Genomic DNA, 15,940 nt, shown 5'->3' on the forward strand with positions numbered 1-15,940 from the left:
TTATCATTTCAAACACAAAAAACATTCTGCAACTCAGGTGAGTGAGCTGGGTCTGTGTTGGATGAATCAAGACATGACCAAAGGAACGTACATGACACAGAACTAACCTGAGAGATCGGACTTCGGCAACTGTGCTTACTATTCCTTTGTCTAGGAGGCAAGGGAGCAACACAGCTATCGTCTTCTGACCCGCTGCTCCTTTAGAGGGATCACACATTTTCACACAGACCTGGGGATGCATGAGAATCAGTCTTGCAAATATGTACAAAACTCCCCCTCAGATTGTATTTCAGCACCTTCTCCTTCAGATAGAAGTCAACATCAATGAGAGAAACTGCTCACAGCAAAACCCAGCCTCTGTTACCCCTTCAGTCTCTCCACAAGGTACTTACACCATAAGCCACAACCCTAAAAGGAATTTCAACTGCAGCCCGTTTCCAGAAAAGGCAAATACAGAGCCTAGCAGGCCTTGACCTGACCAAATAACCTCTCAGCTGAGGTACAGCCCATCTCAGCCACAGGGATTTAACCATTCCAGGAGACAGAGCAGCAAGTCTCAGGTCCCAGATCAGAAGAGATTCTGCAATTATGGGACCAGATTCTCACTTGTGCCATCAAAACATCATGCACTGTGAAGGCTGTGATTTCAAAGATGTTCCTTAAGATCCATTTCCACTCCCACCCATGTGACTTTTTAGAGGACTACTAATCAAAATATTAAATGATAAGTGTACTACACACAACAAATCTTGTCAGTGACGTCCACACTCACTTTACAGTGAGGTTGTGCTAGACTCAGTCAACTAGACCAGTCAGCCTTGGTCAACTGCTGAAGTTACTGTAAGTTTACTTAAAACCCACCCCCAAGTGAGGAAAAAGTTGACATCACAGGAAAAACACCAATTCATAATATCCTTCCTTTGCTTATATAGAACTTTACACTGCATTATCCACCCACACCCACAAAAGAGTATGTGGTCATGCTTATTACTGTTGCTTCCTAGAGGGCTGTTCAGTTTTTCACAATTGTATCTTATACTAGAGATGTCATCAACACAACAGTCTATGGTAAATAGGTCACTCCTGCAGATACGACAGTGAACAATTACTTGACATCAAAACCACACACATCTGTCTACATGTGCGTATGACAAAATCAGAGTTTTACCTTGCTCAAAGTTTTTAGGGCTAGTTCTGCTGCCTTTCGCACAGTCTCCTACAAAAGAAGTCAATAATAATTGCTGCTATTTTTAATTCTCTAACAGAATGATTCATATTAATTGATACACATAACAAGGCTATCTTCACGGCTAATGATTAATAGAACATCTTTAAAGGACATTCTGGCTTTGGTCCACCTGAGTATCTGGTACAATACATACACAGCTCAAACCTGGAAGTACCCGACGACTCTGACTTCACACATGCAAGTCATTTAAGCACGCAAGCAGCCCAAAATAAATGTTTCTATATTCAATAGTTACACAAATACTCAGGAATTGTTTTACATTCATCAATAATGAGCACAGCAGAAACGAAAACCAACACTTCAAACACACAAGAGAATTTCCAAGGTGGCTTGGAAATTTTAATTGCAAGAAACACGAATTTCTAATCTGCTTAATACTCAAAACCTCCATCAGCTTCAAGTTAACTTGTCAGAGAATCTCTTTGAAACTTCTCAAAGCTTGGTCACTGTACTTTTTGCTGAAGATTCCCATTCAGTTCTCACTTCCGTTACCTTAATGTCATCTTGCACTCTAAACAGGATTTCCCAGATCTCTGGAAGCTTGTCTATAATGTCATCCAAAGGTCTTCCTCTTAGCAAGTCATTTAGTGCCAGGCAGCTGCAAACAAGGAATTTAATTTCTTTTACACAGTGTACTTACTTGATACAGGTATATATACAGATATGTTTATAAGTAAATGGATAAGAAAAACTCAGAACTGTTTCATGTTCCTTATTTTCCCCAAACTCTAAATCTACTCTGTCATAAGAACAATCTCCTTTAGCAGAGAAAAAAATGTTCAGCCATTCAGGTAAAACCTGGAACAGCTGATGGCAAGTGACAAAGGCTGCTGTGGCGAAAATTGCTATTGAAAATATTCCAGTTACAAAATTGTTTTAGACTTCTTTCCTGTAAGTATGGGATATAAGGAAACCAAAACGGTATAAAGTCTGAAACTTAAAAATGGAAGTTTTCAATACGGCATAACTATTAACCATTATAAACAAAAAGCAGTTTATTAAAAATGCCAGCCTGCTGTCAAGTATATATACTGTCAGATTGCCAAAATTTTCTAAGAGAAAGCAGTATTTCAGGTTCAAGGATAGGCAAGAACTTTGTGACCAGAAAACTCCTCCCTCAGAGAATGTAGTTTAGTATCAAGCTGGATGGAATAAAAAATGCCAGGCTCAACTGTGCAAATAGCTTCAAGATTGCACTGTACTTCAAGGGTAGGCTACAAGGGTGGGCTCTATCCTGATGAACAGATGTGCCTCATTTTCCTCCCTCAGCTTCTTCAGATTAATAAATTTATGGTGAAGAGAAAAGAACACAGTTCAAAGATAAATCTAATAATTTTCATAGCAGTACCTGGATTCCCTGATCCTCCACAGACTGCTGGTTAGGTTACTGATCAAATCCTCAAGAATTTCCTTCATGTACTTATCAACCTATTATTAAAAAAAGGAAAAATCATCAAATAAGCATGGGCTATGCATCCTTGTCCTGTACTCTATGAAAAAGGAGTCCTTTTGGACAATACAACCTGCTCTTAGCTAAATCAAATCACAGAATGTTCAGAGTTGGAAGGGACTCAAAAGGGTCATCAAGTCCAACTCCTGGCCCTGCACAGGACATCCCCAAGAATCACACCATGTGCCTGCGAGCATTGTCTAATGCTTCTAGAACTCTGTCAGGTTTGGTGCCCTGACCTCTGCCCTGGGGAGCCTATTCCAGTGCCCAATTGCCTTCTGGGTGAAGAATTTTTTCTAATATTTAACCTAAACCTCCCCGACGCACCCTCAGGCCGCTAGATGAACTGATGTTTGCCAGTGCTGTGCAAACTTACTCTGACTGTGCTTCAGACATACCTTTCCCTGCACCGCTTGAGGGCTTAATGCTGTCAGACAGATGAGAAAAGAAAAAGCCCCTCAAGGCCTTTACCAACTGAACTGTTAAAACACAGCACCAAACATGTATTTATATGAGAAGCAGCTGTGCTTTGATAAGGGTTCAGGGTGAATGACTTTACATGAAGATCAGCTTTGCTAAGAGAAAAGATTTTCCCAATTCCAGGCCTTGCAGAACCAGAGCAAGGGTATCTCATGAAAATCACTTATTCCTGAAACATCTGGGACTTATCCTTAACCTCATGAACCAGCCTCTTTCCATGGGCTTCCTCACGCTTAAAAACTGAGGAACTATATTTAGATCTTCTCACTTGAGAAAGGCATCTTAGGCCATAAGAATGCCTGAAGAGCTTCTCATAAGCAATACTGAAGCAATATTGAAGTGTGCAAAGATTCCGTTTTAAGTAAATCATAAATTTTAAGACTAGCTGCATGAACAAGGTCTGCAATATCCTTCCACATATAGAAGGCAGTGCAAAACCTCTGTGCATCCTCCAGCTCATCCATGGATTTAAACACCTCTTTCTCTGTAGGACAATACCTTATCCCTTTTCTGCACAGCCTCTCCTTTCACACGATGCAACTGTCCCAGGAGGACCTCTGACATACTGCTGCCTATCAGCAAACCCAGCACTATCCACTTGGCCATTCACTCACCATCGACTTGTCAGTGACCAATGCATTCCAAATGCTGGTCATCGCCTGACGAATGCCCAGATTGGGGTCAAACTGGTAACGGTAGAGCCGGGGAAGAAGTTGAGGCAAAAATGGAGCGAGCTGCTCTCCAGCCTTGGCAGCTATCACATTGAAACCAAAAGCTGCACCCTGAAAAGATGACAAAAGAGTTATTTGTTGAACCACTCTGCTCGCTCTCCCAGTTACTGCTCCTGGGCACAGCACAGTCAGGGGTAAACTTGACCGACACAGTTTAGATTTAGACCAAATCAAAAGGACTAGAATGGTACTAGAATTAGCCCAGTACCAGTGGTATAGTACCACAGTGATCTCAAGCATACAATCACATTCACCAGACAACATACTACTTGAAAACCTTCTTCTCTCCAGCCTTTATTTCAAGATACTGATTGACCTCATTTGCAAAAGTGATGCTGGTGAATTAAAAACTATGAAGATTTAAGCATGTTCTGCCAAGAGAGATTCTTTCTTTCTCAGAAAAACAGGTGAGGGTGGGCCACTGCTTCCTTACAACTCTGCTGCATTTAGACGAGTTAGAATAACTTAGGAACCGAAAAACTAAAAATAAAACAACTCCACTTTAGCTCTAGAACCTGAAACTTCTGAGGATTATAATTTTGCATCTGCCCATATTTACTGTAAACTCAAGTATTCTTCTATGATCTTTTACTTCTCCAACACCGTCAGTTCAACTGTCAATTCTAATAGTGGAACTGATGCTTGCCTGTGAAGTACCATGGGATTCCCAAGAATAAATTACTCAAGGTAGGCAGTGCAGTGACTGCCTCTAATGACTTCAGTGTTTCCTGACTTGAAGTGCCAAAAGCTGCCACTCAAAACAGCACAGTAGGGATTTCACAGGACAGAACGTGCTGTCTGAGTTAGTCTAGAAAACTCAGAATAATAAAGACACACTCTCAGTGAGGACCACTGCTGTGAAGAGCAAGAAGTTGCAGAAGGTATAAGGAAAAGGGAGGCATCACCTGCAAAGTCCTCAACAGCTTGCTCTGCCTAGCTATTGTGGGATTTTAGAGCACAAACTTCCAGATGCCCCTTCAACTTAAATAATTCTGCAAATTCCTCAAATGCTAAAGCCCAGCCTAACCTTGCTGAATACATTTTCTTGACTCATCCTGGCTGGTGAAATTCAACAGGGGTCAGGAACCTAACAATATTCCTGTGCTTCTTAAGTTCCACTGCAAAGAGAAGGAAGTATTGAGAGACATGCTGGCCTGTGAAAGCCTGGATGAAAGCTGGGGCTTGTTTTTTGCCCCAAGTGATGTTGCCAGAAACTCAAAACCTCAGGTGGCAAGCATGGAAGAGCACGAAAGATGAAGTACAGCAGATGCAGCTATCTAGGTCTTCTGCATGAAAGTACATGAAAGGTGCTCTGCCTGCTCCCAGGGACAAAACGTTTCTCCATGCTTCTGTAAAGCCAGTGAAGAGAGTCCCTACATTAAAGGTCTGAATGGTATCCTTACATCTTCATATATATGATGCTCCTTTTTTCACCAGGAACTGGATCCAAAGGTATTTTGGCTTAGTTAAAGGTCCCGGTAGCTTTAAAATATCTAAACTTGAGTTTAAAAAAAAGGATGCTTCTGGCAACTGTGCTTTTTAGCAACTTCTTGTTACATTTTGCTGTCTCTTTAGATGACAAATGTCATTTGCTCTGTCATCCAAAAATTAATCCAGTTTTGAACATACTGATGACTATCCTTGTTTGAACACATTAAGACCTGGCCATTAAGATAAACACACTCAGAAAATCAAAGGGAAGGACCACAGGTGATTCAGAGGAGAATATAGGATTATATGAATATTCTTGTTGAAGAATGGCTAAGGGAACAAGGGCATAGCCCCAAGAGAGCATTGTGTGAGCAAGGCCCTATGGGAACTTGTGCGAGCAAGGCCTTATGGGAGCTTTGAGCATATAACTATGAAGTAGGCCTCAAGAATTTAGCTTCTCAGCATAATGTTGCAAGCTCAAGGGCAGGCTATCTTTGACAAACAACTAAAGCATAACTGAGATCTGGGAGAATAAAGGAGAATTCATCAGAGCATAAAGAAGAACTCTTCACAGCTGCAACCGCAAGCAGAAAAAGTATATAAATGTAACTTTTAGAGCTTAGGTAACGCTGATAGGTAATGCCAAAGGGATGAATAGGCGCATTTATTGTGTACCGTATAAAAGAAGAACTGAGCTAACAATAAAGTTGGAGCTTGCTTTATCCCTCACACTGAGTCTGCTGCTTGCTTCCCCGTGCAGATTACCCCCGCACATTCTGATACCAATGTTTTGTTGTAAGAATATCAAGTAATCCTCATTTTTTTTCATTAGGCCAGCAAATTTCCTTTGGACTTGACACCAAAGGAACAACACCCTCCACATGCAGTTATCCATAAATCACATAAACAGAGCTAGAGAAATACAGTTGTTGATTACAGAGTTCGAGGTGGGAATGGAAGTTGTATGAATGCAGAAAATTACCTTTCGAGAATTCCACATGGCATGGTGGTTGGCCAGATTCATGAATTTGTACACCAGGTCTGGCTGATTGAGATCACTAGCCAGTGAACAAAGCTCCTTGTAGGTAGAAAGACCTTGACTTTGAAAAGCAGAAGGGAAATCAGTGTCACTATTTTTAGCTACACAAATGCTACAGTAGCTAAAGCTATAGTCCAGTCACAGCCCTAAAGCAGACAGAGAGAGGTACGTAATCACTCTGTATCACAATGAAAAAGTTATGGTAACTTAGAGAACAAGAAGTAACAAAAAGCTCAGGAAGCATATTTATGAGCAAGGGAATACTGTTTCAGCACTGACTGTGTCTGGCACTGACACTGTCATTAAACTTACCCATCTGGGGTTTTGCTCAGACCACCCTGAAACACCACAGTTTCTCCAGTCATCTCATGTTTAACTCTGATAGAAAAGAATTCCAGTGTTAGCTTTACCAATCTCTACCCTTGAACAGACTGCATACTACAGAACAAGTAATTTGTTTTGCTCTATTAACTCAGTAACTTCATATTCTTTCAGTTCCAATCCCACAAAAAACATACAGGTGTGCAAAGCCACACACTGCAAGGAATCTCCTTAACCTGTACCATGTGTAATGTTAAGGAGATGTTGCAGCAACTGAGAGTTTTGCTGCGCAGTCAGAAGGTAGAAACTCTGAACACTGAATGACAGCTTTTTATTTCTGCCCAGACATAAGCCACATAATGGACAGCAAATCTCAGCTTCAAAATGAAAAAGATCTCATTTCCATTTATATAATTTCATCCTGTTTACCACCACTGAACCCCTAGTCTCTCAGCCTAGGCTTTTGTCATTCACAGTAGCCAAACCTACACCAGGGCAGACAGAAGTGGGCTGTTAAAGGACATTTTCAGCACTGACTGACATAATCACTGGCCATGAGTCCTTTAAGACCAACGTTTTTCACACTAAAGCTGCCAAGTGACCATTAACACTTCCTCAGCAAAAGGTACCTTTCAGGCTCCAGCAAGACACCACTTCTGCAATATTCACAATGTCCAGACTTGCTGCAAGTGGTCATTGTCCTTTGCAATTACACAATGCAGCAAGTAGGAAATCTAGTCAAACCCCAACTGATTTGAATGGCTTGAATAAGGACTGAAACACTATACTGAAGCTTTGTTGAAAGGAACAAAATTGGAACAACTTCAGTCACAACAAACTCTAGGCTGATTGAAGAAATGCCCCAATTTGACTCTCTGAAAATATATTACTATTGGCCTGCCGTTGGCCACAAAACATCTCTTACCACACAAAAGAGAGGCACATTTTTGTTCCCATCAGATACATAGCTCAGAGTACTCTCTCACTGTGTTACGAGTTCACTGTACCTTTTCCCAGTCATAAGGGTATCAACAAGTGTAGTGACTAGCTCTTGCTGATCTTGTTCACTTCCTAGTTCATATATCAGCCCAAGACCTTTTGAAGCAACATCTTGACTAAGTTCTGCAAGAGATTTTACAAAGTAAAATTAAAGATAAGCATGTAATTAAGTAGCACACATTCCCAAAAGAAGGTTCAACCAAAATCAAGACGCAGCAAACGGAGCATTGTGCTGCAGTTCACAGCTCTCCATTCTAGAGCAGATCTAGTCTGCCAAGACACAAACTTTGCATTCTGATGAAGCAATTTGTTCTGAAGGCATAAACCCCATCAAATTAAGTGACACCTTCACATAAACATTGCTACTGCAGGTTTTGAAATAGCAGAGAGTTCCAAGAGCTGTAGGTATTCTGACATACTGCTGGCACCTGAAGTCCAGCAATGTTAATGGTGATACTCTCTTCAACTTGAGTGAGCTTTGGATAGGCTGCGAGATGCCACCCTCTGCACTAGCTGCAGACAGGTAAGCCAAAATGTGCTAGCTTGAGTAGGTCTCGGAGTTCCTGTCCATACAGAACTCTGTGACACACATCCTGCTGCCCAAAGCAGAGCAGAAGAAGCACCACTGATCAGTTTGTTGCTACAATCTGAAGGACCAAATGCAGAGAAGTATTTGTGCTTCGTTAGCAAAGCACACAAAATGTTGTGCTTCTTATCTCTACACATGACACCTAGCAAAGAAATAATTTCTATTACATCTGAAATGGAACATTTCTACAGCTGTTTTTTGCTGCTGACTGACAGAGGGTGTAGGTGACTTTCTGCCTGTTCAAAGATTCCCTTAATTATGTTAAAAGCCCATCAAAAGACAACTCTTAAAATGTGATAGTACTTACCATCACTATCTGACAGAATTGAAACAAATGCACTTTGAATATCCTTGAGATGAGACTGTAAGGTGAGAAAAAAAGGACATTATTTTGGATCATTTGTCCAGTCTCCAGAAAAGTGTCTAACAGATAAACAGAGGCTACTGTGTCAATGAAGTTTTCTATTTGAGCTACATCTATGACAAAAACTGCCCTTCTTTCCAGACAGATAAGTAGCAATGTGCCATAAATCTGGCTGGCAGCCAGATGGGGCTTTCTTCATCTCCAAACTAGTGAATTTTGTCACCTCCCACAGGCTTCACTGTTTTGCTGAGTGTAATATGAGGCTAGGTTTTACCTGTAACAAACAGCTTACATTTGCAAAGCGCCTATTGTCTCAAAGCTCTTTATCATTACCTGGAGAGCACAAAATAGTTACATGGCCACATCACAGTCTGCAGTACCTCTATGCAGAGAGAGGAAATTTTGGTTGGGAATGCTTTATTAAGTCCTTATATAGGACCTTTCATGTTCTTCCATTACAGGCAGGGACCCTAAACATACGGTTTTTAAAGTGCACAAAAAATACACAGTGCATGAAGCACATCATAACTGGTCCTGGGTTTTTTTCTTTTGTGAAATAAAGAGGTCCAGTTCTCTCCCTTCTCCTCCTAGATCTCACGTTTAATATTTTCTAAATATAAAATCCTAAAAACTATACAGACACCAATATCTTCTTCCCAAGGGAAGATGTACTACTACTTCATCTTAGAACAGCTATTTACACTAAGCTTACTCTGACTTGAGTGCAATTCAGGTGTTTACAGAGGTGACAAACAGCCTGCTCATTTGCCAGTCAGTCTCATCCTCCAGCAAGAAAACATAAGCAACTATGTCTTAAATAGACCTGCACCAGCAACAGGGGAAAAAAGGTGATGGAAGTGAAAGGGAAGGAAGGGACAGAAATGAGGTAAGAAAAACAGGGACAAGGACCCAGTGTTATGAAAAAGCCTATTTCTTACCTTAATTGCTTTGTGTGTGCTCAGCTTCTTCACCATTGACAGAAGCCAGATGCAAGCTGCCTGCCTAACATGCGGGTTGGGGCTGACGATGTGCTTGCTCAAAATAAGGTCTAGGACCCAGGGAACCACATCATTCACTTTCAAACCTATATGAAAGAAAAAGGTGGAAAGGAGGAGGGGGAGCTTGGAGAATCGTCTACACTCATTTTCTAACATCAAAATAATGTGCAGCAGCAATGAAAAACGCAATAAGCCCATGAGTACTCAGCTGACACCTCAATCTCTGCTTATTTAGGAAAAGCCCTCACTTTGGAGCCACTAAGTCCTCCTAACATGTCATGCATGTGTTTCACAATCTGCAGCCAAAAAGAGGTACCATTCATAGTGCCCAAGACCCAGGGCACTACTGGGCTTTTTGTTACAATTTCTGGAGTATTGTAAGGGTTGGGTTTCTATCCCACTCTGTACATACTCAGCTTTGTCTACACTAGAGATCTAAGACCACTCTCACACTAAAATATGTGTTTGCAGATCTGAGGCTGATATTTGCAGCTGTCTGATTTGGAGCAAGCATTTTGTCATGCTTGCATTTCAATGGGTACAGAATCTTAGTCCTTAAATACAATTTCTGCATTTACTGCATGCAAATGCTACTTAATCATATGAGTTGCAGTTGCTGGAAAAATAACTTGCAATTTTATTTTATAACCTTATTTTCCACTTCAGGCTTCAAAATGTTATTACAGAAGGTTTGTGTATGTTAAAACACAAAACTAATCCTACATGACAGAACAAAAAGAAGAAACAAAAACAATGCAGAGTCAAGTGGCAACACATTACATTTCATAAAGAAGCTATTTAAACAGCCCAGGAAATAAAGTCTTCTGCCCTCTGAACAGATGGACGTGAACAGGTGAAATGACCTGTATAATCACAAACACATGATGTCTCTTACACCTACTGTTATAAATCAAACACCACAGAAACAAAGTTATGGACCCTAGTATAGGCCAGATGTTTTCCAACCCAGTCCTTATATTAGGAAGGCCTACCTGAAGGAGGGATATATTCCTCCTCTGTGACTGTCCATGCATCACGTGCAGCCACCGAGCTGGTTCCTACAGCAGCACTGGTAATAGCTTCACCAACTGTGAACTGCAGTTCTATTTGTTTGGCCTGAAAAACACAAAGCATCACTAACAATACTAACTAGACACAGCACAAAACTTTTGGCACTTAATCCACAAAGCCACAGTCTCTCTCCTAACCCCAGTTTTCAGCATTAATTTGCAGTAAGAACATTCTTTTGGTGAGCTTCTGAAACTATATGGCACCTCAGACTCACTAAAAGTGATGGAAAATGAGGCAATGTCAAACTCTCCAGAACAAATGGTAAAAGCTAAAAGTCCACACATTTTTTAAAATGTACCTCCTACAAAGTATCCACTAGTCTCTTCAAAAGTTCAGCTTAGTGAAAAGAAAGAATTGGAGACAAGATGAAAATAGAACAAAGTTAGAATGAGACCACCAGTGATTAACAAAAATTACTGTGGTTTTGTCACAGTATGTGATAGTAAAAGAGTCTCCTGTAATTCCAGCCAGCAGCTGATCTCTTAACAGATGCAGAAATCTGGTCTTCACATTAGAAGAATTCAGATGATACTTTGTTTTGCTTCACCGTCCTCCTCACACTATTCTCTGAGCCTCCAGGAACAATATATGCAGAACTTTGCCGCTTTCTTGTCATCATTTATTATGGATCCTGACTTATAAGAACTATTTCCATACTTGCTGAGTACCTTCTACACTGCCTTCCTTACTATCTGAAACACCAAAATTCTGAGGCACTTGGAGAAGTAAGCCTTTAACTTCCTGCAATCTAAGATAAATTGGTTTACTTCAAGTATACCTTTTATAAAGAAGTTGTAATGTCACCATGCAGTTACAGGAGAAAAACACTGCACTCAGAAATCATTTTATGTTTGCATATACAATGTTCTTGGTATACAAAGTACAGTGATAGGACAAGTGGTAACAGCTTCAAACTGAAAGAGAGCAGGTTTAAACTATATGTTAGGAAGAAACTATTTGCTGTGAAGGTGGTGAAGCACTGAAACAGGTTGCCCAGAAAAGCTGTGAATGCCACAACCCTGGGACTCTTCAAGGTCAGGTTGGATGGGGCTTTGAGCCACCTAGTCTAGTGTCCCTGTGCTGGAACTAGATCATCTTTAAGGACCCTTCCAACCCAAACCATTCTATGATTCTATGATTCTTGCTTCTTTGATCACTTCACATTGGAGGACTCACCAAAGCCTGTCTTGATACTCAACTGCCCTTCTACAATGGAGAACCCTATGTCAGCATGAGTACTGAAGAAAGGTAAAACAAGCCATAAATGAAGAACACTAAAAAAGCTTCTTGACTATTCAGTTTTGCTGTTTGGCATATTGCAGTATGTATAGCAGCTGTGAAGTACCGTGAAGGACTGCAATGCACTACAATGGTGCATTTACTTCACCCTACAAGGGAGCCAGAGAGGGACTCTTTGTTAGGAACTGGAGTGATAGGACCAGGGGTAACGGGTTCAAATTGAAGGAGCAGAAGGTTAGGTTAGATATTAGAAAAAAGTTTTTTACTCTAAGGGTGGTGAGACATTGGAACAGGTTGCCCAGGGACGTTGTGGCTGCCCCGACCTTGGCGGTGCCCAAGACCAGGCTGATCTAACGAGGTGGTGTCCCTGCCCATAGCAGGGAGGGTTACGACTGATCTGTAAGGTCCATTCCAATCCCTAAAATTCTATGATTCTATGATTTAGAGATGGACAACAGATAGATACGTTCCTATAAACAAAGCCTCTAATTCAAGTGAGTTGTATTAGCTGATGCAGTTCAGATAATAAAGAATATGTATTTATATTACCTTCTTTTAGAGTATTTTTGAAGGCCAAAGCACAGACCTACAGATTCATTACTATAAGCTCTTCATATTTTACACATAAGGTGTAAAAAAAGATAAAGCCATAAACCTCCTGGAGGGAAATGCATATTTATCTCAGAGTGGGGCAGAGACCTCGACTGGCAAGCTTTTAAACTGTGGCATAAAATATTTTACAAGCCCAAAGTCTACCTATGCTCTCTATTTCAAGGCAGTTTTAAAAAACCCAGAGATACTATTACAAAAAGACAGCTCCCATTGTAAACCTGGCTCTAGGGTACATAAAAAGCATCCAAACAGAAATACTCACAGTAGTATAAAGGATGATACACTGATAGTGCCTTACCTCCACAGAATCCATTAAACCCTGCAGCAGTAGTTTCTGGTGGGGAAAATCTTCATCTCCCACTGGGAAGTAACCTAATGTTTGTATGGCTCGTTCCTTCATCTTAAATACAAACAAAAAAACCCAAACCCATCACATAACACTCCTGTAGACCCACAAGGTACACTTTAATCCCACTATTTCTCACTCTTGCTGAAGTTTCGCTTAAGGTATCAGACGTTAGATGTGCAAGTGTCTTAAGATCAATCAGTACACCTCTCTTTCAAAACACAGATCAAAACAAATGTACTATTACTTTTGAGGATAGTTAAAAGAGGATATTCCAATTTTTTTTTAATTAAAATTATGACCATTCCTACTTTCATCCCTTAAGCCCCTACTTAGGACTATAGAAAGCACAAGCCATCAACTGCTAGACAATATGGGAAAAACTCATAGCCTAACTGACTTACAAAAGCCAATGACAAGCCTAATTGCTTTAAAAAATGAGGCTGACTTTGGCAGGTAATGCACAGACCTAGAGCATTCAAAAAATTAACGGGAACCATAAGAACACTATAAAATCTTGCCTTATTTGTTTCCTTGCTGGAAGGGATTCGGGCCAATAAACTTTCAACAAGTTGCAACTTTGTAAATCCTGTCCCTTCACTGGGGATTGGCAAAGGGCCATTTCTGCCAATCTCGCCCAGAGCAGTACAAGCAGCCACCACAAGGAAAGGGGAGCTACTGTCCAGAAAAGAGCCTATAGGAAAAAGCAAAAACAGGATGATTTGAATTTTCTATTATTTATTATTTAGCAGTGGGCAAGCACTTGTATTTTACCCATGCAAGAAGTAAAGTCCTTATCTCCTCTACAGCTAGTAGTAAATGTTATGCTAGAATGAAATCACAGTGAAAGCAGACATTGAGAAAAATCTAGGCAGTGGCATCACTCCTAATTGTGCTATACTGGTCTGTGAGTTAGAGTCCAAATAGTTTTTGTTGAAAAGGGTTATGTCCATACATCTAATCAAATTACATTCTTACAAGCTGTAAATTCTACCACAAAAAGTGAACTCAGAATTACAGTATTTGTGGGCTGAGTATGTCAGAAAAAACCATTAGCCTGGGGTGGATTCAAAAAACAATTGTTACATGCAGCAAAGCCTTAGGCAGAAGTTACCTATTGTCTCTGTTGTCGCCTTTATAAGTTGTTCTTGTTCCGGCATGACTGCAGTGTTTGGTTGTTCTATGTCATGTAGTTCCATTGATCTGATTTTCCTTTTGGCCAAGTACCTTCCTACTGTAAATCCCAAAGCCAACAAGGATCCATGTTGGACCTCCGGGCTCTACAGACAACACCAATAGTGCAAAAATATCTCATTTTCAAAGTAACACTTTGCACAAAGCACTGATTTAAAGACACATATAGACAAGCCAGATCAGAAGGCACCATGAAGAACGTAGAGCTCCAACACACAATGCAACAATAGAAGGGTTGATAGTGCTAGTGCTCTCTGATTAATGGAGTCCTTTAAGACAAATTAACAAAACTTAGAAGAGGTTTAGGGGGACAGATTAAGAATTTATCACCAGCACTGGCATTCCTAAAGCTACTGTTTGGTAGCTAGGGAAAACAAAAAAGGTACAAGTCATCCATTGTCAAGTACAGACTTATGAGGGTGACCTAAGATAACACTGCATTGTCTCTACTTAAAACTCTGGACCTATTCAGGCTAGGGAGACAAAATGTAGTCTTTGGTAAAAAGTAGTAAAGGGAAATTGCTCTAGATTTGCATTGCTAAGTATGAGAACACACCTGGCAACACACCAAAGGCAGTGCCTCTACACAGTTTGGTAGGCTACAAACAGTGAAACCTAGTTATTACAATTCAATGTCAGAACATCAATTTCTCAAATGCTGATTTGGTGCTAAGACTAATGATGATGCTCATTCCTACAGGTGAATTCTAGTGAAAAGATTTTGTGCAGAAACAAGGCTGTGAGACTTTAATGCTACCTTAATTTTAAAAAAAAAACCAAAACAAAAACAGGGAAGAAGGCAGGGTTTTAAACTTGGACTAACTCGTATCTCTGTTTTTTTATGACAACCCTACAAAAAGTTGTGCCAGTGCAACTGTGCTGCCAGAATGGAATTCTCAACCTAGCTCGGGCACCAGGGCCTGTTCCTTAATGTAGTCTCACCACAGCAAAGCCAGCAGCAGACGGGTCCTCCCCCCACATCCAATTCAACTATCCATTCACAATCCAGTCCTTACAGAGCCACTGGGGTGACCCCACCCCAGCCTACTGGTGCAGCTGGTTTTGTACATTCGCAGCAAATCAGCACTCTAACTGACTCAAACTCAAAAAGGTTTTCTTCCTCATGCTTCACTTCACTATTCTCAGGCAGGTTCTGCGAAGCATCAGTCATGGCTTCATGGGTGACTGGGGCAGAAAGTAGCCCCCCAGTGGGGAACTGGGACCTGTCTGTGCTGGCTCCATGACCACAGGAGCTGCACTCTACATAAAAGAGCAATGACACAGCTTTGGATCACACACACTGCTTTCACAGTTTCAAAACAAATCATGCTTGTTAACTATGACATAAAGTGATCAGTGCTCCCTGTCAGCATCTGAGCCTTTTACCTGCCATGTAAAATCGTGGCCCATTAAATCTTTCAGAGACTGATATAAAAGAACATATTTTGGAAATAGAACCTAGAAATGCTACTACTTGCTCTGCCTTTCAGTATTCAAGACACACCAGCACAGAAACCTGTTCAATTTGTTCTCAGGACTCCTTTCCCATGCTTTTAGTGGCAAAATGGAGGTAAGGATAATGGGAGAGGGAAGGAGCTACTGGAGGAGGTGATACAAAGAAGCTAAAAAGATTAATCAATGATGTACTGGAACTTGCTTACTAAACAACTGGCACTGCCTGCTTGTGCTTGCTCCACACTGACATGCATACTTAAGCAGGAACGGATACTGACCAGAGCTAAGGGGGAATTGATAAGAGGAGAAGGCCCCAAGGAAAGAATTTAAGGAAGCACTGGCTGGGTAAACAAAGTAGGCTCCAAAAGGCAA

At 40.8% G+C, this 15,940-nt stretch overlaps 1 protein-coding gene across 1 annotated transcript in view; it reads right to left on the reverse strand.

Moving 5' to 3' along the window:
* The window catches only part of KIAA0368 (KIAA0368 ortholog), a gene marked incomplete at its 5' end in the record, with an annotated part of 49,213 nt that overhangs the window by 12,765 nt on the left and 20,508 nt on the right, over positions 1-15,940 (reverse strand). The window contains 14 exon segments of the mRNA XM_009072248.1: positions 108-229; positions 1,169-1,216; positions 1,742-1,847; positions 2,598-2,677; positions 3,794-3,961; positions 6,324-6,441; positions 6,693-6,758; positions 7,709-7,823; positions 8,597-8,651; positions 9,592-9,737; positions 10,644-10,767; positions 12,872-12,973; positions 13,441-13,613; positions 14,034-14,199. Coding sequence (XP_009070496.1) covers positions 108-229; positions 1,169-1,216; positions 1,742-1,847; positions 2,598-2,677; positions 3,794-3,961; positions 6,324-6,441; positions 6,693-6,758; positions 7,709-7,823; positions 8,597-8,651; positions 9,592-9,737; positions 10,644-10,767; positions 12,872-12,973; positions 13,441-13,613; positions 14,034-14,199 — 1,589 coding nt within the window.

Source organism: Acanthisitta chloris, unplaced genomic scaffold (assembly GCF_000695815.1).
Source record: "Acanthisitta chloris isolate BGI_N310 unplaced genomic scaffold, ASM69581v1 scaffold15843, whole genome shotgun sequence".
Taxonomy (NCBI): Eukaryota; Metazoa; Chordata; class Aves; order Passeriformes; family Acanthisittidae; genus Acanthisitta; species Acanthisitta chloris.